The sequence below is a fragment of the Salvelinus alpinus genome, chromosome 25 (genome assembly GCF_045679555.1).
Source record: "Salvelinus alpinus chromosome 25, SLU_Salpinus.1, whole genome shotgun sequence".
In the NCBI taxonomy this organism is placed as follows: domain Eukaryota; kingdom Metazoa; phylum Chordata; class Actinopteri; order Salmoniformes; family Salmonidae; genus Salvelinus; species Salvelinus alpinus.
Window position 1 is genome coordinate 20,963,964 of NC_092110.1, and position 24,924 is coordinate 20,988,887.

Consider the following 24,924-nt stretch of genomic DNA (forward strand, 5'->3'; position numbering starts at 1 on the left):
CAAACTGATTGCTACAATCAACTACCCTGCTCACGGTCCCTGACATTATGGAAGGATTTTCTTATTTTCCTATTAGACTTCCCATTCATCTCCAACTGAGAGGTAATGGCACTGTTTCCACTAGTTCACAGCTATTGTGATGAGGTTGAATAGAGAAAGTGGAATACATTTATCCAGCAAATAGTAGTCACTGTGAGCTGTATTTTCAATTATTTTAGCAAAGTTGGACAAAACAAAATGAAAACAGTCAAGCCATTATGAAAGCAGGCAGAGTGGTAGGCATAGATATAAAACAGTTATGTATCGGTGGTTGGCTATGCCAACATTCTAGAGGGATTCAGTGACCCCTAGTGGAACTTATCTCACAGCTACTGTCACTTCCATAGAAACAAAGACAAATTAGAACCCATTGAATTAGAAAACTCACCCAACATGACTAATAGAGAATATGTATTTATTATAACATTCATTATGACAGCAATACTGAGAGAGGACATCTTGAGAGAAATACTGGTACGTTGGCACCACAATATATCATGCGCTTAGGGTATTTACATGGTATGTCATTGGTGAAACATCTAATATTATGTTAATTGATACTATGGACAACACTGAGCTGATGAAATATACATGATAAAACTGTGGTTGAATGTATTCTTTCGATAAAATGTCTTACACATACATAAAAACAACTATTTGTCTATATCTACCTGTATAACAAAAATGGAACTCTGCTTATCTTTTCCTCAATGATTGACATTAACTCTGAGTTTGTAGTGTTTTAACAATAAATATGGACAGTAACATTGAAATCACGTGGTTTACATGTTGTATGCAATATGCAACCTTGTTATTACCTAAGGCAGAACAATAACTACACAGTACACCAGAATTAACTTCTCCAGTTTCCTGGCCTTTCTGCCATACTGTGTGGTTTTCTGATTGTCAGAGTCCCAAAGCCGATGGCACACTGATTGGATATGTTTTGGCTATGTTCCATGATGGCTGGTACTGTACTTTGATTGTCTGTGTCCTATCCAGGACGGTACTTTCATTGGTTTTGCCTCATAACCCCGTTTTGGCTGTGATTGGCTGCAACTAAGTCTGGCTGTATGTACCATACTGTGAGTAACAGCGTCTCCTCACAGGGAAGTTTAGGTCCCTCTGTGTATCTTCTCGACTGTGTGGCACTAGGGTCCTCCAAGACATACAGTACTGTCAATGGCTCTGGAGACAGATGGCTGAGCATCACCTGTGATGTCATAGAGTGGGTGTGTCTGACTGGCTGAGGGGCGTTCCTGGCTAGGAGGAGGAGGAGGAGTCCTCCACCACGGAGTGAAGGGCGTGCCTCTTTAGGAGTGTCTGCAGGATCTCTACCTCGCGCTGCGTCTCCCTCAGCTTCTTACGCAGCGTCTCGTTGTTCTTCTGAAGCTTCTGGTTCTCCTGAGAACAACATCATTCACTATCATTGTTTGTTTGTTTGAATGGTCAACCTTACGTTCAAAACTCTAGAAATGAGAATGTAGAACATTCAATGTACACAATTGAACACGTATCAGTAACCCAGTGGTGTCTGAATCTCACCGTTTCCAGAGTATCATAGGTGGGTTTGTTGTCTTCGTCCGGCTCCCTGGGCTGTAGCACTGTAGAAGCTCTGTTCTCCCACTTGGCGTAGGCCCGTTGTTTGCGTTGGGGCACCGGGCTGGGGCATGGGGTGAGGGAGGGGGGTACGGGGGCCAAGAGAGAGGAGGGTACAGGGGCCAGGAGAGAGGACTGTACTGGCTGCAGCCGACTAGGCTCTGGAGGGGGGGCAGGGGCGTGGGGGCCCTCTGTCTGGGTGCTGCGGTGGACCCCCACAGGAATGGCCAGCTCAGGGGGGAGCCTCAGATGGGAGGGGGTCGGTGAGTCAAGGCTCCAGTCCCTACATTCCTCTGAGGGGTACGGGAAAGGCCCCTCTTCTGAGCCTAACACAAACAACATCATGAAGATAGTTAGTCAAATCTGATCTGTTCAGCCCATTTCAATCAGTTTTGGGGTTTTGAAGTGATGTGTTTACATACAGTCTGCATCCCATAAGGTTAAGAAAAAGTCAACTGAGTGACTGTCTGACCACAGAATGTTATTTTTAGTAGTTCCTGAAAGCACATCCAGTGTTACGGTAAGTGAGGCAGGTCCTTGACTTTAGCGAGCAGTATGACAGTTTGAATCCACCTACACAGGGAAACTACCCAGGATGCTGTGCTACTTTTCCATAAAGTAGCTTAAACCTGCACTATCATCTGCAAAAACAAACTGTATCTTTCAAGTAATGATTTGGCATTTTAAAGTTCCTGTGTATTTGCACTCTATATGACCAGTGTCAACAATGGTTGCAACATTGAATGGTACAGTTTAGGCCTACCTGAGACAAAATAGGTTTTAGTTTATATAACAGTAGTAAGCACAATGAGGATGATATATTACTTATAGGCCAACAGATGGCGACCTTCTATGGCCTTAGATTTCTAACACAAAGCTGCACTGGCTGGTTACTACACTACATGTGGTTATCACTATTTTAGACAAAGAACCTATTTAGTATGCGTGTACAGTGCAGTCATAAAGTATTCAGACCCCTTCACTTTTCCACATTTAGTTACGTTACAGCCTTATTCTAAAACGGAATAAATAAATAAAAATCGTCATCAATCTACACACAATACCCTATAATGACAAAGCGAAAACAGGTTTTTAGAACTTTTTGCAAATGTATAAAAAAAAAATAATGATATATATCACATTTACATAAATATTCAGACCGTTTGCTATGAGACTCAAAATTGAGCTCAGGTGCATCCTGTTTCCATTGATCGACCTTGAGATGTTTCAACAACTTGATTGGAGTCCACTTGTGGTAAATTTGGAAAGGCACACACTTGACTATATAAGGTCTCACAGTTGACAGCGAATGTCAGAGCAAAAACCAAACCATGAGGTCAAAGGAATTGTCCATAGAGCTTCGAGACAGGATTGTGTCAGTTCTGGGGAAGGGTACCAAAAAATGTCTGCAGCATTTTTTATTTTTTATTTTACCTTTATTTAACTAGGCAAGTCAGTTAAGAACAAATTCTTATTTTCAATGACGGCCTAATTCTTATTTTCAATGACGGCCTAGGAAGAGTGTGTTAACTGCCTTCTTCAGGGGCAGAATGACAGATTTTTACCTTGTTAGCTCGGGATTCAATCATGCAACCTTTCGGTTACTAGTCCAATGCTCTAACCACTAGGCTACCTGCCACCCAATTGAAGGTCCCTAACAACACAGCGGCCTCTATCATTCTAAAATGGAAGAAGTTTGGAACCACCAAGACTCTTCAAGATTCTCTGGTCTGATGAAACCAAGATTGAACTCTTTGGTCTGAATAGCAAGCATCATGTCTGGAAGAAACCTGGCACTATCCCTACGGGTGAAGGTTGGTGGTGGCGGCATCATGCTGTAGGGATATTTTTCAGCGGCAGGGACTGAGAGACTAGTCAGGATCGAGGGAAAGATGAACGGAGCAAAGTACAGAGAGATCCTTGATGAAAACCTGCTCCAGAGCAGTCAGGACCTCAGACTGGGGCGAAGGTTCACCTTCCAACAGGACAATGACCCTAAGCACACAACCAAGACAACACAGGAGTGGCTTTGGGAATGTCCTTAAGTGGCCCAGCCAGAGCCCGGACTTGAACCCGATCGAACATCTCTAGAGAGACCTGAAAATAGCTGTGCAGCGACGCTCCCCATCCAACCTGACAGAGCTTGAGAGGATCTGCAGAGAAGAATGGGAGAAACTCCGCAAATACAGGTGTGCCAAGCTTGTAGCGTCATACCCAAGAAGACTCGAGGCTGTAATCGCTGCTAAAAGTGCTTCAACAAAGTACAGAGTAAACGGTCTGAATACTTATGTAAATGTGATATTTCTGTATATAAAAAAAATACATTTGGTAAATTTCAAAAAAAATGTTTTTGCTTTGTCATTATGGGGTGTTGTGCATAGATTGATGAGGGAAAAAACTATTTAATCCACTTTAGAATAAGGCTGTAACGTAACAAAATGTGGAAAAGGTCAAGGGGTCTGAATACTTTCCGAATGCACTGTATGTGTGTTTGTGTGTGTGTCCCTCCTCACCTTCCGGCCCACCTGTAGTGCCGGGTGTGGAGCCTGGTGTTAGCGGACCTTCAGAGGTGCTACTGCCTTTGGCATTCTTCTTACACTCAAACGCCACCTGATCCTTACAGAGCCTATGGCAGTTCATACCACAGTCTGTGACCAGGCCAAAAGAATGCAGACAATGTGTTAGAGCAAGCAGAGGTGGAAAGGAGGTAGTTAAAAATGTATTCTTGTATGGTCTTGCTGGGTTGCACAGAGAATGCATGTTTATGTTTTGTTGTGATTTACTAACGGAACACTTCAGCACCCTACTAGCTAATGTAACTTCCATTCCCCCTCAGTAGCCTAATGCTGCTGCTCAGCCTGTGGAACAGAACAGTTCTCAGACCTTTACGTGCATGTAGCCATGAAAACAGTGTGTTTCTGACTGTTTCAAGGGGAAGAGGGTAAAAACCAATGCTGTGGTTGCGACTGCAGACTCAAGTCTTTTATCTGTTGCAAGGTTCAGCAAGCAGTCTGCATGACAGAAACCACACAACGCAGCTTCTTCTCAAGATAGCTACACTTCACTTGCTCCTCACAGTCTCCCCATTATCAACAACATCGGCCTCCCCATTATGAACAACATCTGCTAACATTGTATTCTATCAACAATACAAAGTACTGAGTACAACGTACTGAACTCTAAGCTACATACAGTATGACATGTATGAAAACACTATGGAATATTCCAGTCTAAACTCAGTGACAGTAAAAAAAAAAAGAATCACCTCTGCATCTGTAGCCTTGTTTTATGACGCCCCACAACTGTAATGGAGAAGAGGAAGTTGCTAAGGTTATTTATAGATAATACAAGTGATGCGTATTTAAAAATGAGCATGTTTAAATATTGTCATTTATAGTCGTAACTGCATTGCTATTGTTGATGAGTAGTCTATAACTAAGGCCCAGAGTTTTTCCTGTTCCGGTTACATGGTCTGGAAAACCTCCTGGCCCTATTAATGAGAACTACAGTCTAGCTGAAGACAGGCCAGGACATAGTGCTGTAATATAGAGTAGTGAATTACAAATCCGGAGCAGTTGTCACAGAATGTGGGCTTCATGTAGGTGGTCTCCTGAAAGTTGTGGACAAAGCCAAGGCCCAGTTTGGAACAGATGACACTAGCACGCATGAAATAGGCTGTGATCTCCTCTCTGCTGATGAGGCCTTCCCTGGAGCAGGACAACAAAAAGCATATCTCATGTACAAACTGTCTGATAAGAAATGTTTGCAATGTGCTGTGTAGGCATTGGGAACCATTTCATATGTCTTCATTGAAATAGGAGCAACCAAAACTAGCATTTTTTTTTTACTTCAACAGTTTCACTCCAGTAGCTAACTGGTTAAAAAGTTTTGTGGTTTCACCTGTCAGTTGACCACAGTGAGAATGGCTAGCTCATAGTTCTGTTGTTATTTCTGTTTCCTGCTGCTACAGACCCTGCTAACAGATTCCACTTTAGTTTCCTTTCTCTGCAGTCACAAATGAACCCATGCAGTTACAATGAACTGTCAACTGTGCCAAAGGAGAGCCCATTCACCCACAAAGGAGCCATACACTCCACTTACTTCTCTTTGTCCATGACACAGAAGGAGAATGGAAAGCTAGCAGCAATTTTCTCAAAGTCCCCTTGAGAGATGAAGCCATTCTCATCATGGTCATAGTTCTTAAACACGGACTGTTGAGGACGAGAGACAAGAAATTGTAGTGGGATACAAGAAGCACAATAGATCAACTGGGAGAGTTGAGAAATAATGAATATAGTAAACAATAATAGTCATTACATAACAGTCATGACATAACAATAATCATAACACAATTACTTTTTTTAGGAAATAGAATACAATGCGTGTGAGAATACAGTGTGATAGGTCATGGATAACTCACATCCACCATTCGTTGCACATGTTTGCTGATGGTTTTTGGGTCAGGTTTTGGGGGCACTCCTGAAGCCCAGTTCACAACCACTGGAGGTCTAGAGGGGGTGGCTGGCTGATGTAAAACAAAACAGATGATCAGAACACTGTCAGAAGATGTAGAATAGACCATACTGATGTTAAATGGGCCAATTAAAAAAAAGTTTCAGTGCTTATTCTCTTTCAATAGGTTTGTTCATGAGATATACAACATCCAATTTCCAGACATTCAGAAATGATTCAGTAAAGCTAACTGGGTCTTAATGAGTATTATTACATGTTTGAAATTGAAAATACCCGTAGCCATAACACAGTGAACTTGATATGGCTAGGGGTATTTTCAGTTTTCATGTCCCTTTTTTACTCACGGGTGCTTTGCTGTTCTTGGGCTCCCTGGTGTAAGACAGCTCATAAATCTCATCCTCTGTGTAGTAGAGGTCCAGGGACAGCTGAGCAATAGAGGGCACCAGGGTCAAACAGCTGATATATTCCAACGAACACAGTAGTGTGTACTAGCCTATGAATATGATCTTTTGCACTGATATTACGATTCCATGTTCGTGTCATTTTTGCATTGTAGGTATAAACGTGTCAGTGGCATTTTAAGTGTGTACTAACCGTGAGAAGGTGGACCAGGTCTTTGTTGGCATCGAGCTGTGGGGTGATCTGCTGTAGCTGGATCAGCTCGTTGATGTGGTTGTACAAAGCCTGGAGCTTCTGAACATTCACCTTGTAGTCCTCTACATAGTCTGACATTGCCTCGTTGACTGAGATCAGGTCCTTGAGATGGACCCCCAGGATGGGGATCTTAAAGCCTGCACACCTGCTGTACGCCTGACGGTAGTTGTCATAGTTCCTACAGGAGGACAGGAGGTCTGTCATCTCATTCAGCACCTGTGGAGAGAAGAGACAGCAGAGAAGATATTGTAGATGATCACCTTGTACAGTATGTATATATTGGAGACATTTGTCAACATACTGATGAATAGATCAAGTTATGATAATGTTATAGATAATGTACCTTGGTGACCTCGTGGGATACATGTGAACTGGTCTCTTTAAGTCTGGAGATGGAGCTGTGGCACAGGCCCCCCACCACAGCCATTAGTGTGTTGAAGTTGTGCATAAGATGGAGGCTCTGGTTAACACATACACAAATAATTAAATGAACCCCGGAGTCAACCAATAGTACACCCCACAAGTAGCACTCCAATATTGATTGCATAATGCACTCATAATACTGCCACACTTTTCTCAGTTCCTAATTGATGCTATATCCCTGCTGTGGGACACTGGAACCCATTGATGTGAAATACATTAAGAGAAGGTAGAGGAGCAGCATCTGACTAGTGCATTAAAGGGATACTTCAGGATGTTGGCAATGATGACCTCTATCTACTTCCCCAGAGTCAGATGAACTCGTGGATACCATTTGTATGTCTCTGCGTGCAGTTTGAAGGAAGTTGCTAACTAGCGCTAGCACAAATGCTACCTTGCACAAATGCTACTGGAAGTCTATGGTATCTTCTAGCATACTAGCAGATACCATAGACTTCATATCATTGCGCTAACGCTATGTAGCATTGGCTTACGAAACTACCTGTAACTTCCTTTATACTGGACACAGAAATCTAAAACTGATATCCACGAGTTCATCTGACTCTCTCATTGTCAAAATCCTGAAGTATCCCTTTAAAGTAACCTAGAGAGATTCTCCATCCAACTCGGCCTCTCCATCCAACTCTCTCAGCTCGTCATCACTTTTCAGGACACAGCTTTGCATGTGAATAAAGTGGTGAAGAGCCATAATAAACCAGATTTCATCAACTAGTTATGTTTTCCATGGTACACTTCCTAGCACTTGAGTGTCAGTGTTTCACCTGATAAATCCATTCGTGAGGATGGCCTGTACTTTGTTAATATTCAGAGCACACATTCTCTGTTAGCAAGCATCTTTGACGCACTAAAAGCCCATCATGGAACTCTTGAGAGTCATTAGCAGCCCTCTTTTAATATGCATTATGTAACTACAAATGATGGTGCTTCTGCAGCTCAGCAGTAGGTAGGTCTCACTGTGCTGTATGAGATGGTAGACATGTATTCGCTTAAGCCGAGGAAAAGGCACTGAATATACACTATGAACAAACACTCTTTAAGAGGGTACAAAACATGGAACCTAAATACCTTGTATGTGGACATTTTGTTATTTTTTACACATACACTGTAGAGGGAGTGTTAGTCTATGATAGATCTGGAGGAGCAGGAATAGTTAGGGCTATACCTGAGCCACATGGATGAACTTGGTGAAAACCTCTGCTCTCAGCTGAGCTGTAGGCCGACTCAGAACCATGAGCTGCACCCACTGTGAGATACCATTACACAACGTAATGGAACGTTCCATCATGGGGTTGTCCTTCATGCTGCAACTGCGGATGTAGTTCTGGTAGTCTGCAAACTGTCAGAAATAATAAAGCATATGCTGACTCATTTTGCTAAAAGGACAGAGGTTGGTGAACACATTTGGAATGCATTACGATACCTAAAGTAGAGTGCATGTGCTATGAGATTCTTCCCAATGTCATAGTGTTAATAGCGATCACATTCAGGCGAATTGGGACTCAACTCACTGATATTCTACAGAAGGACTTGAACTCCAGGTAGGTGAGGTGCTCAGCCAGTTCGATGGGCTCCAGGTGATCAAACAGCAGAGACACTTTCCTCTTCTTACTGCTGTTAGCCTTGATTTTCTGACTGGGCTTCTGAGACCAGTGCCTGTCATTTCTGTGACACAACATGGTGAACAACATAGACAGGAAATATACAAGTACACTACATTACCAAAAGTAATGCTCGTCAAGCATCTCATTCCAAAATCATGGGCATTAATATGTAGTTGGTCCCACCTTTGCTGCTATAACAGCCTCCACTCTTCTGGGAAGGCTTTCCACTAGATGTCGGAACATTGCTGCGGGGACTTGCTTACATTCAGCCACAAAAGCATTAGTGAGGTTGGGCACTGATGTTGGCCGTTTAGGCTTGACTCGCAATTGGCGTTCCAATTCACCCAAATGGTGTTTGATCGGGTTAAGGTAAGGGCTCTGTGCAGGCCTGTCAAGTTCTTCCACACCAATCTCGACAAACCATTTTTGTATCAACCACGCTTTGTGCACAGGGACATTGTCATGCTGAAACAGGAAAGGGCCTTCCCCAAACTGTTGCCACAGAGTTGGAAGCACAGAATCGTCTAGAATGTCATTGTATGATGTAGCCTTAAGATTTCCCTTCACTAGATATAAGGGGCCTAGCCCGTACCATGAAAAACAGCCCCAGACCATTATTCTTTCTTTCATTAAGTTCCTGACAAACAGTTATTGTGCTGACGTTGCTTCCAGAGGCAGTTTGGAACTCGGTAGTGAGTGTTGCAAACAAGAATAGGCGATTTTTACGTACTATGCGCTTCAGCACTCGACGGTCCCGTTCTGTGAGCCTACCACTTTGCGGCTGAGCCATTGTTGCTTCTAGACGTTTCCACTTCAGAATAAAAGCATTTACAGTTGATCGGGGCACCCCTAGCAGAAATTTGATGAACTGACTTGTCGGAAAGGTGGAATCCTATGACGGTGCCATGTTGAAAGTCATTGAGCTCTTCAGTAAGGCCATTCTACTGCCAATGTTTGTCTATGGAGATTGCATAGCTGTGTGCTTGATTTTATACCCCTGTCAGCAAAGGGTTTGGCTGAAATAGCCAAATCCACTAACTTGAATCCACATACTTTTGTATATATAGTGTACTACACAGGCATCATTTGAAACCATTACATCAGCATGAATGTTAAGCCAGAGAGATATTAATTCTGTTCAGTAATATACTGGGGATACTTACATCCATTGAGTCTGCAACAGAGGGCACAGCCTCTCCTGGCCCTGATCTCTGATCAGATCCTGGAACTGTTCCATGGAGTCAGACAGGCTGCTGTGCAACCGGAACATTGTCCAGAACTCCTGGATCCAATACCTGAAATAGATAGAAAATAGATAGAAAATAGAGTGTTTCCCAACCCTGGTCCTCGAGTAACTCTAACAGAACACATTTTCATTGTAGCCCTGGACAAACACACCTCATTCAACTCATTGAGGGCTTGATGATTAGATTACAAGTTGAATCAGGTGTACTTGTCCAGGGTTACATAAAAAATGTGTACTGTTGGGATACTGGAGGACCAGGGTTGGGAAACACTGACCTAAACCATTAACCTAATTACAGAATATTGTATTATTAGGTGACAAGTGGATTTCATAAGCTCATAAGAATGATTGGACAGTGAGGTATTGTGTGAAAGCCTTAGTGGACCCCAGCAGGCCTTGTGGTAGTGACAGGATCAAGACCACTGCACGGGGAACACACAGTTACCTGATGAAGTAGCAGATCCTCTCACATTCTGTGGACTGCTCATTCTCCACGGCGCTTTTAAATGTAACAACTCAAGTTAAGGATACATTATAATTCACTGGTATAGTAAAATGTGTGCACATTGTTAAGTGTCAGGGAAGAGACCAGGAACTGTATGTGGGATTTATTAGTGAATAAACGACCTGGATCACTATGCAGGACAAAGTGTCTATTCATTATAATCTCCACCCGGCACAGCCAGAAGAGGACTGGCCACCCCTCATAGCCTGGTTCCTCTCTAGGTTTCTTCCTAGGTTTTGGCCTTTCTAGGGAGTTTTTCCTAGCCACCGTGCTTCTACACCTGCATTGCTTGCTGTTTGGGGTTTTAGGCTGGGTTTCTGTACAGCACTTCGAGATATTAGCTGATGTACTAAGGGCTATATAAAATAAACTTGATTTGATTTGATTTGATTTCTGTTCATCTAAGTCACGTGTCAAACTCATTCCACGGAGGGTCGAGTGTCTGCAGGTTTTCGCTCCACCGTTGTACTTGATCAATGAATTAAGGTCACTGATTAGTAAGGAACTCACCTCACCTGGTTGTCTAGGTCTTAATTGAAAGGATAAACCAAAAACCAGCAGACACTAAGCCCTCCATGGAATGAGTCTGACACCCCTGATCTAAGTAAACAATTCCAAATTGGTGTTTATTATATTTAGTGCAGGAAACAGATGTGACATTTGGTGTTTTGGGAGGAGGCGATCACAAATGGGAAAACTGGTTAGGAGCATCAGCAAGTGAATCATTCTGGTGGTGTGTGGTTCCGATAGCTCAGTTGGTTGAAACATGGTTTTTACAGTGCTATGGGTTGGATTGCTTGGTTGCCTTGGATAAAAGTGTCTTAAACGTGCCCAAAATACATTCACTATTCCTTCGAAAACAGACTGTGTATTACATTTGCTGGCAGAGGATCCTTTTAGTTAGTAAAAACATGTTCTCTCAACCAGCTAAAAGCACAGCTTACATAATGTTACTTTTACCTCTCAATGGCTTTGAGTGTGAGAACAGTTTATTACCTAAGCTGCTGTGCCATATGCTCGTTAGGTACAGAGTGACCAGAATCCCTGGGGGATTGTATTAATCAAAAGTAAAAAACATTTCCATTCTTCTTAGTATATAAAACAGGGCTAAAAATAGCCGGGCACTATAAGCCTCGCCACAGCACTCTATTGGCAGAAATCAGCTTGAAGTGATGCACATAAAAAGGCTAATTCCATCATGGGAGCTCGAGAGCCGCCCACATCATCCCAAAGCCAGATTGTGTTTACAATAAATGGCATTAATGGCTTCAGTGCTTTCCCTTGTTCCTAACCCGCTCTTAACAATATTTGATGCATGCTTCTGAGACCTTGGCTCAGAATGAGCCCAGGGGTTCAAAATAGAGGGCAGGACGCATCGTGCATCTTGAGGTGTGACGTAGGTTTTGGTGAGCAAGCCTCCTTGGGCAGCTGAGAGGCTGTGCTTATATCTGAAGAGGACTTCAGTCTGGGAAGAGGTCATTAATACCTGAAGCCCCTAGCCTTAGTGCCCTCCACACTGGGCCAGTACTGCTGCTCTTTGTTGAATGGAGGCCTAGATTACATACCGCTCATTTGGTCATTTTGTAAATATATATTATGTTCTGGAACCATTACATGCACCCATCTCATTATTTTTTAATTATTGGAGATATACAAATGTTTTTTGCACCCACCATGAGTCATGTCCGCAATGGTCATGTGAGGTGAAATGTGTATATTTTGGGATGTGAACACTCAGTGTGTTTGACCTGATGAAGATCCGTTTCGGATCGAAACGTTGTCAATACATCGGTGAATTGGGAGCTTTAACAGTGTGTGGGCATTCTTGTTGTATACCGCTCATTTTAAACAGAAAATAGGCTTCTAGAGTGACCTTTTAAAACCAGACCTGAAGTGGGGGAATTAAATAGGGACGAATCATGTTTTTTGAATGGTCCTGTGTAGCTAAGATGGTCATAGAAAAAAAATGTAAGGTACCTGGAAGACACTGAATTTGAAACAGAACATGGTGATGTGTACTGGAGCTAGCAAAGACATTTAAAGAATCTACAGTACAGTAATAGGAAATTGGGGTACACACATATTGGCACTGATAGTCACATTGATTGGAGGAGTGAGGCGTCGATGACATGGCACCTTGTCAGCCAAGTTGGATCTTAATTGGCCGTTGCTACTGACAACCAAATCACAAAGCAGTGCTGCACAGCCGGTAAAGATCCTGTGTTATGTTTGGCACAACAGATTGGTCAGGTCCTTGTGCCAACTCAATAATAGTTCTGGCTGTAGTGGAGCAGCCGCAGAGCATTGGGTCTGTTTGGTAAAGGATATAGGGAGGTGAGTTTCTCCAGGAGGTCACTGGAGGACATGAGGAGTCGGTGCATGGTCAGGGTGATGTTCATCAGGTGGCTGCTCCCACATACAGAGCCCTCAACGTCTGAAAGAGAGCACACAACACATGGAGCACGTCAGCAGACATTCTGTTGCACATCACAATGCCAATACTGTACTGCAGATGGTTGAGAGTTCATATGGACAGGAAAATGATTTCTGAATATCAATGTCCAATGCTAATGTAGCTCTTGGATAACAAAAATCAAGCAGTCATGTCATGCAAAGAATCAATGTCAACAAAACAAGGGGATGTAGCTATTAAAACTACCTCGATTCTTTCAGCCACAAGTCTGCAAAGTCATGCAATAACAGAAAAATAATGATAGAAATCAACCATAAACACAATAATGTACCAGTTATGTGTCAAATGCAAATCTCTAAGTGTATCTAGTCACTGGGTAACGGACATGTATAAAAATAAATGCCATGTATGATAGTATTGTCATCTAAGTACAACTACCATTACCAATTCCCCTACTATCTGAGGACATGCTTGACATGCTGGTGTACACCATCTCTGGACGTCTCTGCCTTTCCTGTGGTGGTGTTGTGACTTTCCTGTGGTCTACTTTTCTCTCTCGTGTCTTATTTCCTGTCTTTGTGACCACCTCCCCTACCTCTGCTGACGCTACAGACATCACGGAGACCTGCAGCCACTATCACTGTCATCTACTCTAACAGCTTTGTCCCTAGAGGCACTGGAGATAAAAAAGGATATGACAATGTGGAAACCCACTGGGCAAAAACTGATTGAATCAATGTTGTTTCCACGTCATTTTAACAACAAAAAACCTATTTGATGACGTTAAATGAACGTAGAAAACTGATTGGATTTGGGAAAAAATCATCAACGTAATGGAATTGTATCTTTTTTCCCACCCAACGTTTAACCTAAATCAAATGACATGATGACATTTTTTATTTGATTTCACGTTGAATTCTAGTTAGTTAGACAACTCAACCAAAACTAGATGACGTTGAAATGACGTCTGTGCACAGTGGGAAAGATCTCAAGGAATACATTGTTACCTGTATCCACAAAGTAGCAATGGTGGAAAAAGTACACAATTGCATTACTTGAGTAAAAGTAAAGATACCTTAAAAGAAAATGACTCAAGTAAAAGTGAAAGTCACCCAGTTAAATACTACTTGGACATCAAAAGTAAACGTAATTGTTAAAATATACTTAAGTATCAAAAGTAAATGTAATTGCTAAAATATACTTAAGTATCAAAAGTAAAAGTATGAATAATTTCAAATTCTTTATATTAAGCAAACCAGACGGCACAACTTTCTTGTTTTTACTTATTTACGGATAGCCAGGGGCACACTTCAACACCGAGAAATAATTTACAAACAAAGCATGTGTGTTTAGTGAGTCTGCCGGATCATAGGCAGTAGGGATGACCAGGGATGTTCTCTTGATAAGTCCGTGAATTGGACAATTTTCTGTCCTGCTAAGCATTAAAATGTAATGAGTACTTTTGGTTGTCAGGGAAAATGTATTGAGTCAAAAGTACATTATTTTCTTTAGGAATGTAGTGAAGTAAAAGTATAAGTCAAAAATATAAATAGTAAAGTAAAGTACAGATACCCAAAAAACTACTGAAGTAGTACTTTAAAGTATTTTTAATTAAGTACTTTACACCACTGCAAAGTAACAATTGCAGATTCCATTCCTAACTACATTAGCCTTTCTTTTACAAATGATCTGACTTGAGAAAAGCTTTTGTTGATCCGCTGTAACACGTTGTGCATCAAAGTTGAGACCGAGAGACTGAAAAACAGCTTCTATCTCAAGACCATCAGACTGTTAAATAGCCATCACTAACACAGAGAGGCTTCTGCCTACATACAGACTTGAAATCATTGGCCACTTTAATAAATGGATCACTAGTCACTTTAATAATGTTTACATATCTTGCATTACTCATCTCATATGTATATACTGTATTTTATATTATCTATTGCATCTTGCCTATGCCGCTCTGTCAATGCTCATCCATATATTTACATGTGCAGTTGAAGTCAGAAGTTTAAATACAATTAGGTTGGAGTCATTAAAACTCGTTTTTCAACCACTCCACAAATTAGTTTTGGCAAGTCGTTTAGGACATCTACTTTGTGCATGACAGAAGTAATTTTTCCAACAATTGTTTACAGACAGATTATTTCACTTATAATTCACTGTATCACAATTCCAGTGGGTCAGAAGTTTGCAAACACTAAGTTGACTGTGCCTTTAAACAGCTTGGAAAATTCCCCAAAATAATATCATGGCTTTAGAAGCTTCTGATAGGCTAATTGACATAATTTGAGTCAATTGGAGGTGTACCTGTGGATGTATTTCAAGGCCTACCTTCAAACTCAGTGCCTCTTTGCTTGACATCATGGGAAAATCAAAAGAAATCAGCCAAGACCTCAGAAAAAAATTGTAGAGCTCCACAAGTCTGGTTCATCCTTGGGAGCAGTTTCCAAATGCCTGAAGGTACCACGTTCATCTGTACAAACAATAGTACGCAAGTATAAACACCATAGTACCACGCAGCCGTCATACCGCTCAGGAAGGAGACGCGTTCTGTCTCCTAGAGATGAACGTACTTTGATGCAAAAAGTGCAAATCAATCCCAGAACAACAGCAAAGGACCTTGTGAAGATGCTGGAGGAAACAGGTACAAAAGTATCTATATCCACAGTAAAACGAGTCCTATATCGACATAGCCTGAAAGGCCGCTCAGCAACGGTTTGCAACTGCACATGGGGACAAAGATCGTACTTTTTGGAGAAATGTCCTCTGGTCTGATGAAACAAAAATAGAACTGTTTGGCCATAATGACCATCGTTATGTTTGGGGGAAAAAGGGGGATGCTTGCAAGCCGAAGAACACCATCCCAACCGTGAAGCACGGGGGTGGCAACATCATGTTGTGGGGGTGCTTTGCTGCAGGAGGGACTGGTGCACTTCACAAAATAGATGGCATCATGAGGGAGGAAAATTATGTGGATATATTGAAGCAACATCTCAAGACATCAGTCAGGAAGTTAAAGCTTGGTCGCAAATGGGTCTTCCAAATGGACAATGACCCCAAGCCTACTTCCAAAGTTGTGGCAAAATGGCCTAAGGACAACAAAGTCAAGGTATTGGAGTGGCCATCACAAAGCCCTGACCTCAGTCCTATAGAAGATTTGTGAGCAGAACTGAAACAATGTGTGCGAGCAAGGAGGCCTACAAACCTGACTCAGTTACACCAGCTCTGTCAGGAGGAATGGGCCAAAATTCACCCAAATTATTGTTGGAAGCTTGTGGAAGGCTACCTGAAACGTTTGACCCAAGTTAAACAATTTAAAGGCAATGCTACCAAATACTAATTGAGTGTATGTAAACTTCTGACCCACTGGGAATGTGATGAAAGAAATAAAAACTGAAATAAATAATTCTCTCTACTATTATTCTGACATTTCACATTCTTAAAATAAATTGGTGATCCTAACTGACCTAAGACAGGGACATTTTTACTAGGATTAAATGTCAGGAATTGTGAAAAACTGAGTTTAAATGTATTTGGCTAAGGTGTATGTAAACTTCCGACTTCAACTGTATATATCCTTATTCCATTCCTTTACTTAGATGTGTGTGTATTAGGTAGTTGTTGTGCAATTGTTAGATTACATGTTAGATATTGCTGCACTGTCAGAACTAGAAGCACAAGCATTTCGCTACACTCGCAATAACATCTGCTAACCATGTGTATATAACCAATAACATTTGATTTGATTATAAGTAGGTGGTTCACTATCATGGTTGTCTATTGGATAGAAATGGGAAACATCTTTGCTACACTCTTAGGAAAAAAAGGTGCTATCTAGAACCTAAAAGTGTTCTTCTGCTGTCCCCATAGGAGAACCCTTTGAAGAACCCTTTCCACAGAGGGTTCTACCCGGAACCAAAAAGGGTTATCCTATGTGGTCAGCCAAAGAATCTCTTTTGAACCCTTTTTCTAAGAGTGTAGACTTCCGATCTTTTCCATACCAAGTAGTATTAAACAATTTGCCAGTGACTTTCTGGAAATCGAATCGTGGCTAAGAGAGCACCTTGACGAAACCATTCAAATGGTGTTTAACTTTTAACCTAAACAGCTGGCATTGTCTTGATGCCACACAAGGACTCCAGTTTCCATGGGTCCCCACTTATCCCATTTCTCCTTGAAATACCACAGACACCATGGCAACATGTTCATTTCTAATCTTTGTTATCTATCTCACTGGGCCACTTCAGCAGGCAGCTAATCCTGTCCTCGTATATCCTGCACCGCTGGTACGGGAGTGTTCTGTTTACTCGTTCAAACAATGGCTACAACACCCCAATGGTCAATGAAAAGTTACCTTCCCAGCTACAATATGACACACAGACAATGTTACTGAATAAAAAAACTGGCAAGAGTAAAAAGAAACATCTAGAAGATCAATAGGTTTGAAGCTTTATACTGTCACTGTACAGTATGTAAAAGGACTGTGATGCAAAACAAGCAAACTATCCTTCGTCTACTATAATAAACTGAACAGTGCTGTTTTTATGGCTGTAATCATACAAGCAAGTCATGCTCTAAAACAGGTGTGTCGAACTCATTCCAAGGAGGGCAGAGTGTCTTTTATTTTCTCCCTTTCAATTAAGACCTAGACAACCAGGTGAGGGGAGTTAATTCATTAGTGACCTTAATTCATCAATCAAGTACAAGGGTGGAGTTTGACACGTGACCTAAAATAACAAAGAAGCGGTTTTGATTCACTACCAGGTAAACAATTGCTTCATCATTTGACAACACCTCCCTGCCAACCCAGACTTGGCTAATTGCTGAGGAAATCCCCTCGTCTTACTCACTGTGGAAAGTTAGGAAAGCAGCAGCAGGCTGCACTGGGATAGGAGGAGGGATGTGATGACAAACACAGCAAAGAGCTGGGAGTGTTGCCCTACTTTGAGTGTTTTTATTATCATAGGCATCATCAGCAAAGCCCCGGTGTAAGGAGTCTTTCCTTGTTTTGACAAAGAGGTACAGTAACTGGGCTGGATGATCCTTTTGTTTTGCCTCCGTCAGCCTTATGCTTATCTCTACTGTACACATGAAAGAACCGGTAAGGAACGGTCTAAGAGACCCCAGAGATTTCAATTTCATTATTAGTTGCACACTTTCGATAGTTCTCTTTCTACTGAATGTACCAGCATGCTGTAGGTTTACATGTCGAACAATACATTCCTCAGTACAGGAACTTACTTCAATACCCCCAGACAGCCATGATGCCCCGTAAGTGTACATATATTGATTGCCATAGGCACATAAAGGTTTTTCACATTAGTGTCTACAGTACATCCGAGTCTGCAGTGGATCCTCTGACTCATGGTTTATCTCTTTGTGACATTCACAGGTTCTGTGCCTGCATCATACATGATTTACATGGAATATGCATTTAATTAAAAATGTCTTCTACGATTGAGGCATTCAAATATATACACTGCCTATTGCTGTCCATTAACATTATGATTGCGTAGAGACTTCGGGCAATGTGGATGAGTGGAACTGTGGAGCGTGGACTTGAGGGTGAATGATGATGTCAAACATTATTGATCCACACCCCTTGGTCCTCTGCATTTCAAAGAGTGGTCAGCATCTGAGGAGGGCCGTTTGGGGAGCTGACCTTTGGGCTAGCAGCCGCCAGCTAATCCTTCAAATAGCTCTTGCGTATGCTCTCACATTTGAAAAAGGTGCCTGAGCCCCAGGACCTGGGGGGGTCAGCCTCTGATGTGAGACAGCAGCTGCTGGGGAACATTCAGCCCTCTTAAACCCCTCTGTACTAGGTACCTTCATTCTGTCCCTTATAATAACCTGGATTTAAAACCCCTGCCTGTTTATCTCCAGACCAGATTCTGATGAGAGGATTTGAATTTCTTGCTCTCACTTGATTAACTTGACTGATCTTCTTTCCTAAATGAACAGCCAGCCATTATTCTGCTATTGTTCCCCCTGACAGATAGTGTAACTGTAAGTAGGGGATGTCACTTTCTGTATTCAGTCCATTGTACCACCTCATCACTCTCACGTCATTCCATTTGTGTCTCCAAGCAACGGTAATCTGAATGCTTGCCTCTTCATAGACATAATCACCATAACTTTGAGAGCACTCCAGACAACTTCGTAGAACACATGATTCTAATTTGACAGGGTTTTTGACAGCATTGATAGTGCAGCCAACAGAAACGTCCTTAGCCTTTTGGGGCCCCTAGGCGAGATTTTCATGTTAAGTTTATGTATTACTAATGTGATATGCCTAAATCAAATTCCACATCTACTGAATCAGTACTTCAGTTGTTGCATGATTGTGTTATCTCATATTCAGAGCAGGCATAGTTGGATACACATACAATTACAGCGATTGGTATAAAGGTTTGCCCTATTGCCCGGGGCAAGTGACCTGAGCAGTCGCAAACGTTGAACCTGCTCTGAGTTTTTTTTAATGATAACAACCAAACTTGCAGTAGTCTGGTATTTCTGGTTCCTCCCGTCTGTAGGTGAAAATAGCTACTTTAAATTTTTGGGCAAGTGATCATAATCTTCGGGCAACCAAAAATATTACTGATGTGCGAGTGCCTTTCAGACCTTAATGTCAATCCCTGACTTATCTCAAAAGCAAAGACTGACGACCATGTTATTAGACAACAAATAGAGGCTAGTTCATTTAAGTCTTCAAATGTGGTCTGTTTGTGTCAACCAAGCACTATATGCGAATTAGAGATACCTTGTAAATGGTGACAGTTTAATGGAGACAGGGTCTCTTAACATCAAACAGCTAGATGCAGAGAAAAACAGGTGCTTCCAGGAAACACTCACCGTACTGATTTAAAATAAACTGAGGTTCAGCGACATTTAAAAATGATAAAATGAAGCGAATGCTTTAACCTAACAAGCAGAACTAATGACAATGATCCTGACCTGCACAACCATTTTGTAGAGATCAACAAACTTAAATATTAAACGTGTTTCTAATTTTACATGCAACAAAAACAAAAAACATATTTTATTGTGATTTAACAGATGCTTTTATCCAAAGTGACTTACAGTCATGCATGCATACATTTTATGTAACGTGGTCCCAGCAGAAATGTAATCCAAGGGCCGTGTTCTACCGACTGAGCCAGAAATCATTTTCAAATAACAGAAAGAAATATGCAGCACATTAGCTACCAATAGCATTGCTGGCAGAAACTCAAGAGCAACCCAGAGCACAGAGACTCACCAAAGGACTGGATACAGGCCTGGATCACCTCCTCCCAGCTGGCCCCCTTTGTGAAGTGTCCTGGCAGAGACATTGTGACCTTGCCCTGGGTCATCTGGGCCAATTTGGGCCTGTTGAACCGCTGAGGCCGGGCAGGCACTGGTGGACAGACCTTAGATCTGGAGCCACATCCCGGTCCTGGAGAGAGACGTCTGGAGGGGCAGTGGTGGAGAGAGGGAGTGAGATAGAGGGAGGTGTAGAGAGCACAGCTTTTTGTGTGTGTGTGTGTGTGTGTGTGTGTGTGTGTGTGTGTGTGTGTGTGTGTGTGTGTGTGTGTGTGTGTGTGTGTGTGTGTGTGTGTGTGTGTTTCTAGGGGACTTTCACAGCATGCAGTGAACATTAAACTATTGAAGTATACAGAACTTTCACAGCATGCAGTGAACATTAAAATGTTGAAGTATACAAAAAAATGAAGTCACACACTCAAATATAATGTAGGTATAAGTGTACCAAAAACTTGTCATGTTCATTACACAATAATAAAACGTGTTTAATACCAGGTATCCTACAGTTACAGTAGCTGTGCTATTTTGTATTGTTCTCATTCACTTCCCTTTGGGGAAATCATTGATTACCAACTTCCATCATGGGAACCACTATATCAGTGTTTGTCCAACCCTGGTCCTCCAGTCCCCCAACAGTACACATTGTTGTTATAGCCCTGGACAAACACACCTCATTCAGCTCATTGAGGGCTTGATGATTACTTGACAAGTTGAGTCAGGTGTGTTTGCCCAGGGTTACAATAAAAATGTGTACTGTTGGGGGTACACGAGGACCAGGGTTGGGAAACTGCACTAAATGAACAGTTAGATGGCTGATAAACAGAGAGGATGCCATGCACTTGTTCTATACACTTTCCACACTATAGGCTACAATTGTAATTAAAAACACTCAACTATGGCATACAATTCGAAGGAGAGAACACATAGGCTATAGGGAAGCTGTTTTGAGAGTGCACATTTTGTGCGCTCTGGCCGATGTTTTTATAAATCGCACTGAATTGGTGCACTCAAGTTATTTTACAACCAAGAACCACCAAAAGTTTCTGATTTAAATTAGGACTACATTGGAAAAGTGTACAAGATTCAAATATGTATTCGATGTCAATAAAGGTTTTATAATTGCGTATGTTGCAAATTGACAAAACCATATTCGCTGTATTTAAACTGTGCACGTAACGCACTCCATAAACCTATTTAGTTTATTTTACAAACACAGGAAGGACTTCGTTATAAAATAAAAACTTACGAATGTTCTTTTTCCTTTCCATTCGAGCCCACGTTTTCATTTTGTCCATTTTCTTTGGATTGGCAGCCCATAGCGAGATACTGGGCAACAAGTGGTTGAACGAGACTATCCATCTGTGTCCGTTTCGATGAGAGCAACATTGCATGCTTGGTTCAGTGTGCGACCGTGCGCCGGCGGGGAGCTCACCATCGTCCTGACTTGTCAATGAGAACTGCACAAATTATGCATCGTGCTGTGGCTGTGTGGGCGTTAACGCAATTGAACAAAAGTTATTTTGGTGATGCGCCCAATGTCACTGCTCAGTAATTTATGCATAGGGGCACATACGAGCTCAAATGAGTAGAATGAGTAGGCCGCCTGACCTATTTCTTTATTAGTCTATTGCCATTGTATAGTGATTTGACATTAAAGCATGAGTCACGATTAAATTGCCATTTTCTGATATTACCAATTAACTATCAGAAAATGTGTTGTTTCATAGATTATTCGGACTACAAATGGATAGAGATTTAAATCAATTTTATCACATTTAAGTGTGCAATAACTAAATGGATTGCAGCAAAAGGGTTGGGTCAGTCTGTTAATAAGAGTTGGCAGGTTAATTCACAGTGCCCCTACGCTGTATGCCAATCAAACCATGACGAATGTCTTCAGGTTCCCTGGAATTACACTGGCACCATGACCACAGCTCCATGTATTGCTGTATTGCTGTGCCTGCAGAAAAGGAAAGGTGGGGCCTTCCTCTCCGTCAGAGCTCTCTACTATACAGGAGACTTTAGACCCCTATAAAGATGTTTCTGTGAGCCTGTTGAAGAGCTACACTATTTATACAAAAGTATGTGGACACACCTTCAAATTAGTGGATTCAACCGGTCAACTGTAAGTGTTGTTATTGTGAAGTGGAAACATCTAGGAGCAACAACGGCTCAGCCACGAAGTGGTATGGCACACAAGCTCACAGAACGGGACCGCTGAGTGCTGAAGCGCATAGTGCATAAAAACTGTCTGTCCTCGGTTGCAGCACTCACCACGGGGGCAATGGAAGCAATGTCAGCACAATAACTGTTTGTCGGGAGCTCAATGAAATTGATTTCCATAGCCGAGCAGCCACACACAAGACTAAGATCACAATGCGCAATGCCAAGCGTCGGCTGGTGTAGTGTAAATCTCGCCACTATTTTACTCTGGAGCAGTGGAAACGCGTTCTCTAGAGTGATGAATCACGCTTCACCATCTGGCAGTCCAATGGACAAATCTGGGTTTGGTGAATGCCAGGAGAACACTACCTGCCCAAATGCATAGTGCCAAGTGTAAAGTTTGGTGGAGGAGGAATTATGGTCTGGGGGTGTTTTCATGGGTTGGGCTAGGCCCCTTAGTTCCAGTGAAGGGAAATCTTAACGCTACAGCATACAATGACATTCTAGACGATTCTGTGCTTCCAACTTTGTGGCAACAATTTGGGGAAGGTCCTTTCTGGTTTCAGCATGACAATGCCCATGTGCACAAAGCGAGGTCCATACAGAAATGGTTTGTCGAGATCGGTGTAGAAGAACTTGACTGGCCTACACAGAGCCAAGACCTCAACCCCATCGAACACTTTTGGGATGAATTGGAATGCCGACTGCGAGCCAGGCATAATCGCCCTACATCAGTGCCTGACCTCACTAATGCTCGTGTGGCTGAATGGAAGCAAGTCCCGCAGCAATGTTCCAACATCTAGTGGAAAGCCTTCCCAAAAGAGTGGAGGCTGTTATAGCACCAAAGGGTGGACCAACTTCATATTAATGCCCAAGATTTTGGAATTCGACGAACAGGAGTCCACATACTTTTGATCATGTAGTGTATGTTAGGACTAATCACACATGTCCAGACAGTGGGATAAGTAAATTGTTAAACTAAATATACATGTTGATATTAGTTGTCAGGGGTCTTTACTTCAACATTATTCTGTTTGTATTTCTAATACCTTTTAAGATTTTTTATGCTAGATGTTTTTCTAAGGCGTCTTTTCCATCTGTTTTTCCATCTTTTTTTTAGGATGGAAAATGGTAGAAACATTTATATATGCCTTAATATCTCCAAAATATAGACTCTGAGCTTTCATTTGACACCGAATTCGATGGACTAATTTGAACTTCATGTTAGTGCTCCTGGGGTTTTTTACATGGAAATGCCCAGTACCCACATTCATTTTTGGACTTATGAAATGTACCCATTTATTCATGACGAAAAATAATTGATAAATGCCTCATAAACTTATTTTATTGTGATTTGTTTTACTCCAATGTTTTTAAGCAAGGTAAATGTAAACAAACACTATAAAGCCTAAAAAAGCCTCATGGATTTCATGGATGGTCAGTTTCATGGATCGCCAGTGTAACGTCCTGACCAGAGTTATTATGTGTTTTGCTTGTTTAGTGTTGGTCAGGACGTAAGCTGGGTGGGAATTCTATGTTGTGTGTCTAGTTTGTCTGTTTCTATGTCCAGCCTAATATGGTTCTCAATCAGAGGCAGATGGTAATCGTTGTCCCTGATTGAGAATCATATATAGGAGGCTTGTTTTGTGTTGGGATTTTGTGGGTGTTTGTTTCCTGTCTCTGTGATTGTCTGCACCAGATAGGTCTGTCTCGGTTTTTGCACATTTGTTATTTTGTATTGTTGTTTGTAGTGTTTCACTTGTTCTTCATTAAACATGTTTAACACTAGCCGCGCTGCACTTTGGTCCTCTCCTTCACCCCTGGAAGAAAACCGTTACAGCCAGTGCTTGCATCCCTAACTGTCTCTGAATTTGAGAGTGGTTACATTTTTCCAGCCATGCCCATGATTGACCCTTTAAGTTACGCTAAAACTACACTTAAGAAAAATAGAGTTAACTTAACTAAAGTGACTTTGAAAAAGTAGGTCACTACATCTCAACTATTTTGTGAAAAATTATCATATCTAAATCTGAAATGTCATAGACTACAAATTGCATGAAAAGATCACTCTGGAGTCAGATGCTACCAGAATGTGTAATTTGGCCTACTAAACACAAGTGAGAATAAGGCAGGTCTGATGCAGAAAAATAAAGGAAATTCTTGCCTACTGTGCAAAAAAAGTAGTGTGTAGTTAATGAGCTTTGCCCCCAAACATGACCAAATTTGGTTGGACCAAATCTGAACCAATAATAGACGTCTATGCTCTGCTGAGTCCCCAACAATCGGATGTTCCGGTTTTCAGGGGAAATGAAAATAGAGCCTGTGACACAACTTCCGTTTTTGGACGTTAACAAGGCGACACTCCAACTTAACTCCTTCTCCACATTTACTGGATTGGTTGAACAGTGCTGAAGAAAACCTCCCCTGACTGTTATTTTTTCTCGTCAAGGACTAGTTTCAGGCATTTCTTTTACGTTAGGTT

General features: G+C 41.8%; 1 protein-coding gene across 3 annotated transcripts in view; it reads right to left on the minus strand.

Moving 5' to 3' along the window:
* Positions 1-437: 437 nt before the first annotated feature.
* The window catches only part of LOC139553605 (RAS guanyl-releasing protein 1-like), a 31,095-nt gene continuing 6,608 nt past the window's right edge, over positions 438-24,924 (minus strand). Inside the window, exons 1-17 of one of the 3 annotated variants that reach the window (XM_071366122.1) lie at positions 21,526-21,743; positions 20,236-20,426; positions 12,885-12,992; positions 10,499-10,559; positions 9,971-10,102; positions 8,715-8,868; positions 8,369-8,542; positions 7,109-7,225; positions 6,706-6,981; positions 6,456-6,536; positions 6,059-6,163; positions 5,740-5,849; positions 5,201-5,345; positions 4,904-4,940; positions 4,164-4,286; positions 1,585-1,964; positions 438-1,443 (exon numbers count right to left, since the gene is read on the minus strand). In XM_071366122.1, coding sequence (XP_071222223.1) covers positions 1,303-1,443; positions 1,585-1,964; positions 4,164-4,286; positions 4,904-4,940; positions 5,201-5,345; positions 5,740-5,849; positions 6,059-6,163; positions 6,456-6,536; positions 6,706-6,981; positions 7,109-7,225; positions 8,369-8,542; positions 8,715-8,868; positions 9,971-10,102; positions 10,499-10,559; positions 12,885-12,992; positions 20,236-20,426; positions 21,526-21,665 — 2,475 coding nt within the window. In that variant the 5' untranslated portion in view covers positions 21,666-21,743 and the 3' untranslated portion in view covers positions 438-1,302. Of the gene's footprint in view, positions 1,444-1,584; positions 1,965-4,151; positions 4,287-4,903; positions 4,941-5,200; positions 5,346-5,739; positions 5,850-6,058; positions 6,164-6,455; positions 6,537-6,705; positions 6,982-7,108; positions 7,226-8,368; positions 8,543-8,714; positions 8,869-9,970; positions 10,103-10,498; positions 10,560-12,884; positions 12,993-20,235; positions 20,427-21,525; positions 21,744-24,924 lie in introns of those variants that run through there. The other 2 variants (XM_071366121.1, XM_071366123.1) reach the window with 2 other exon arrangements.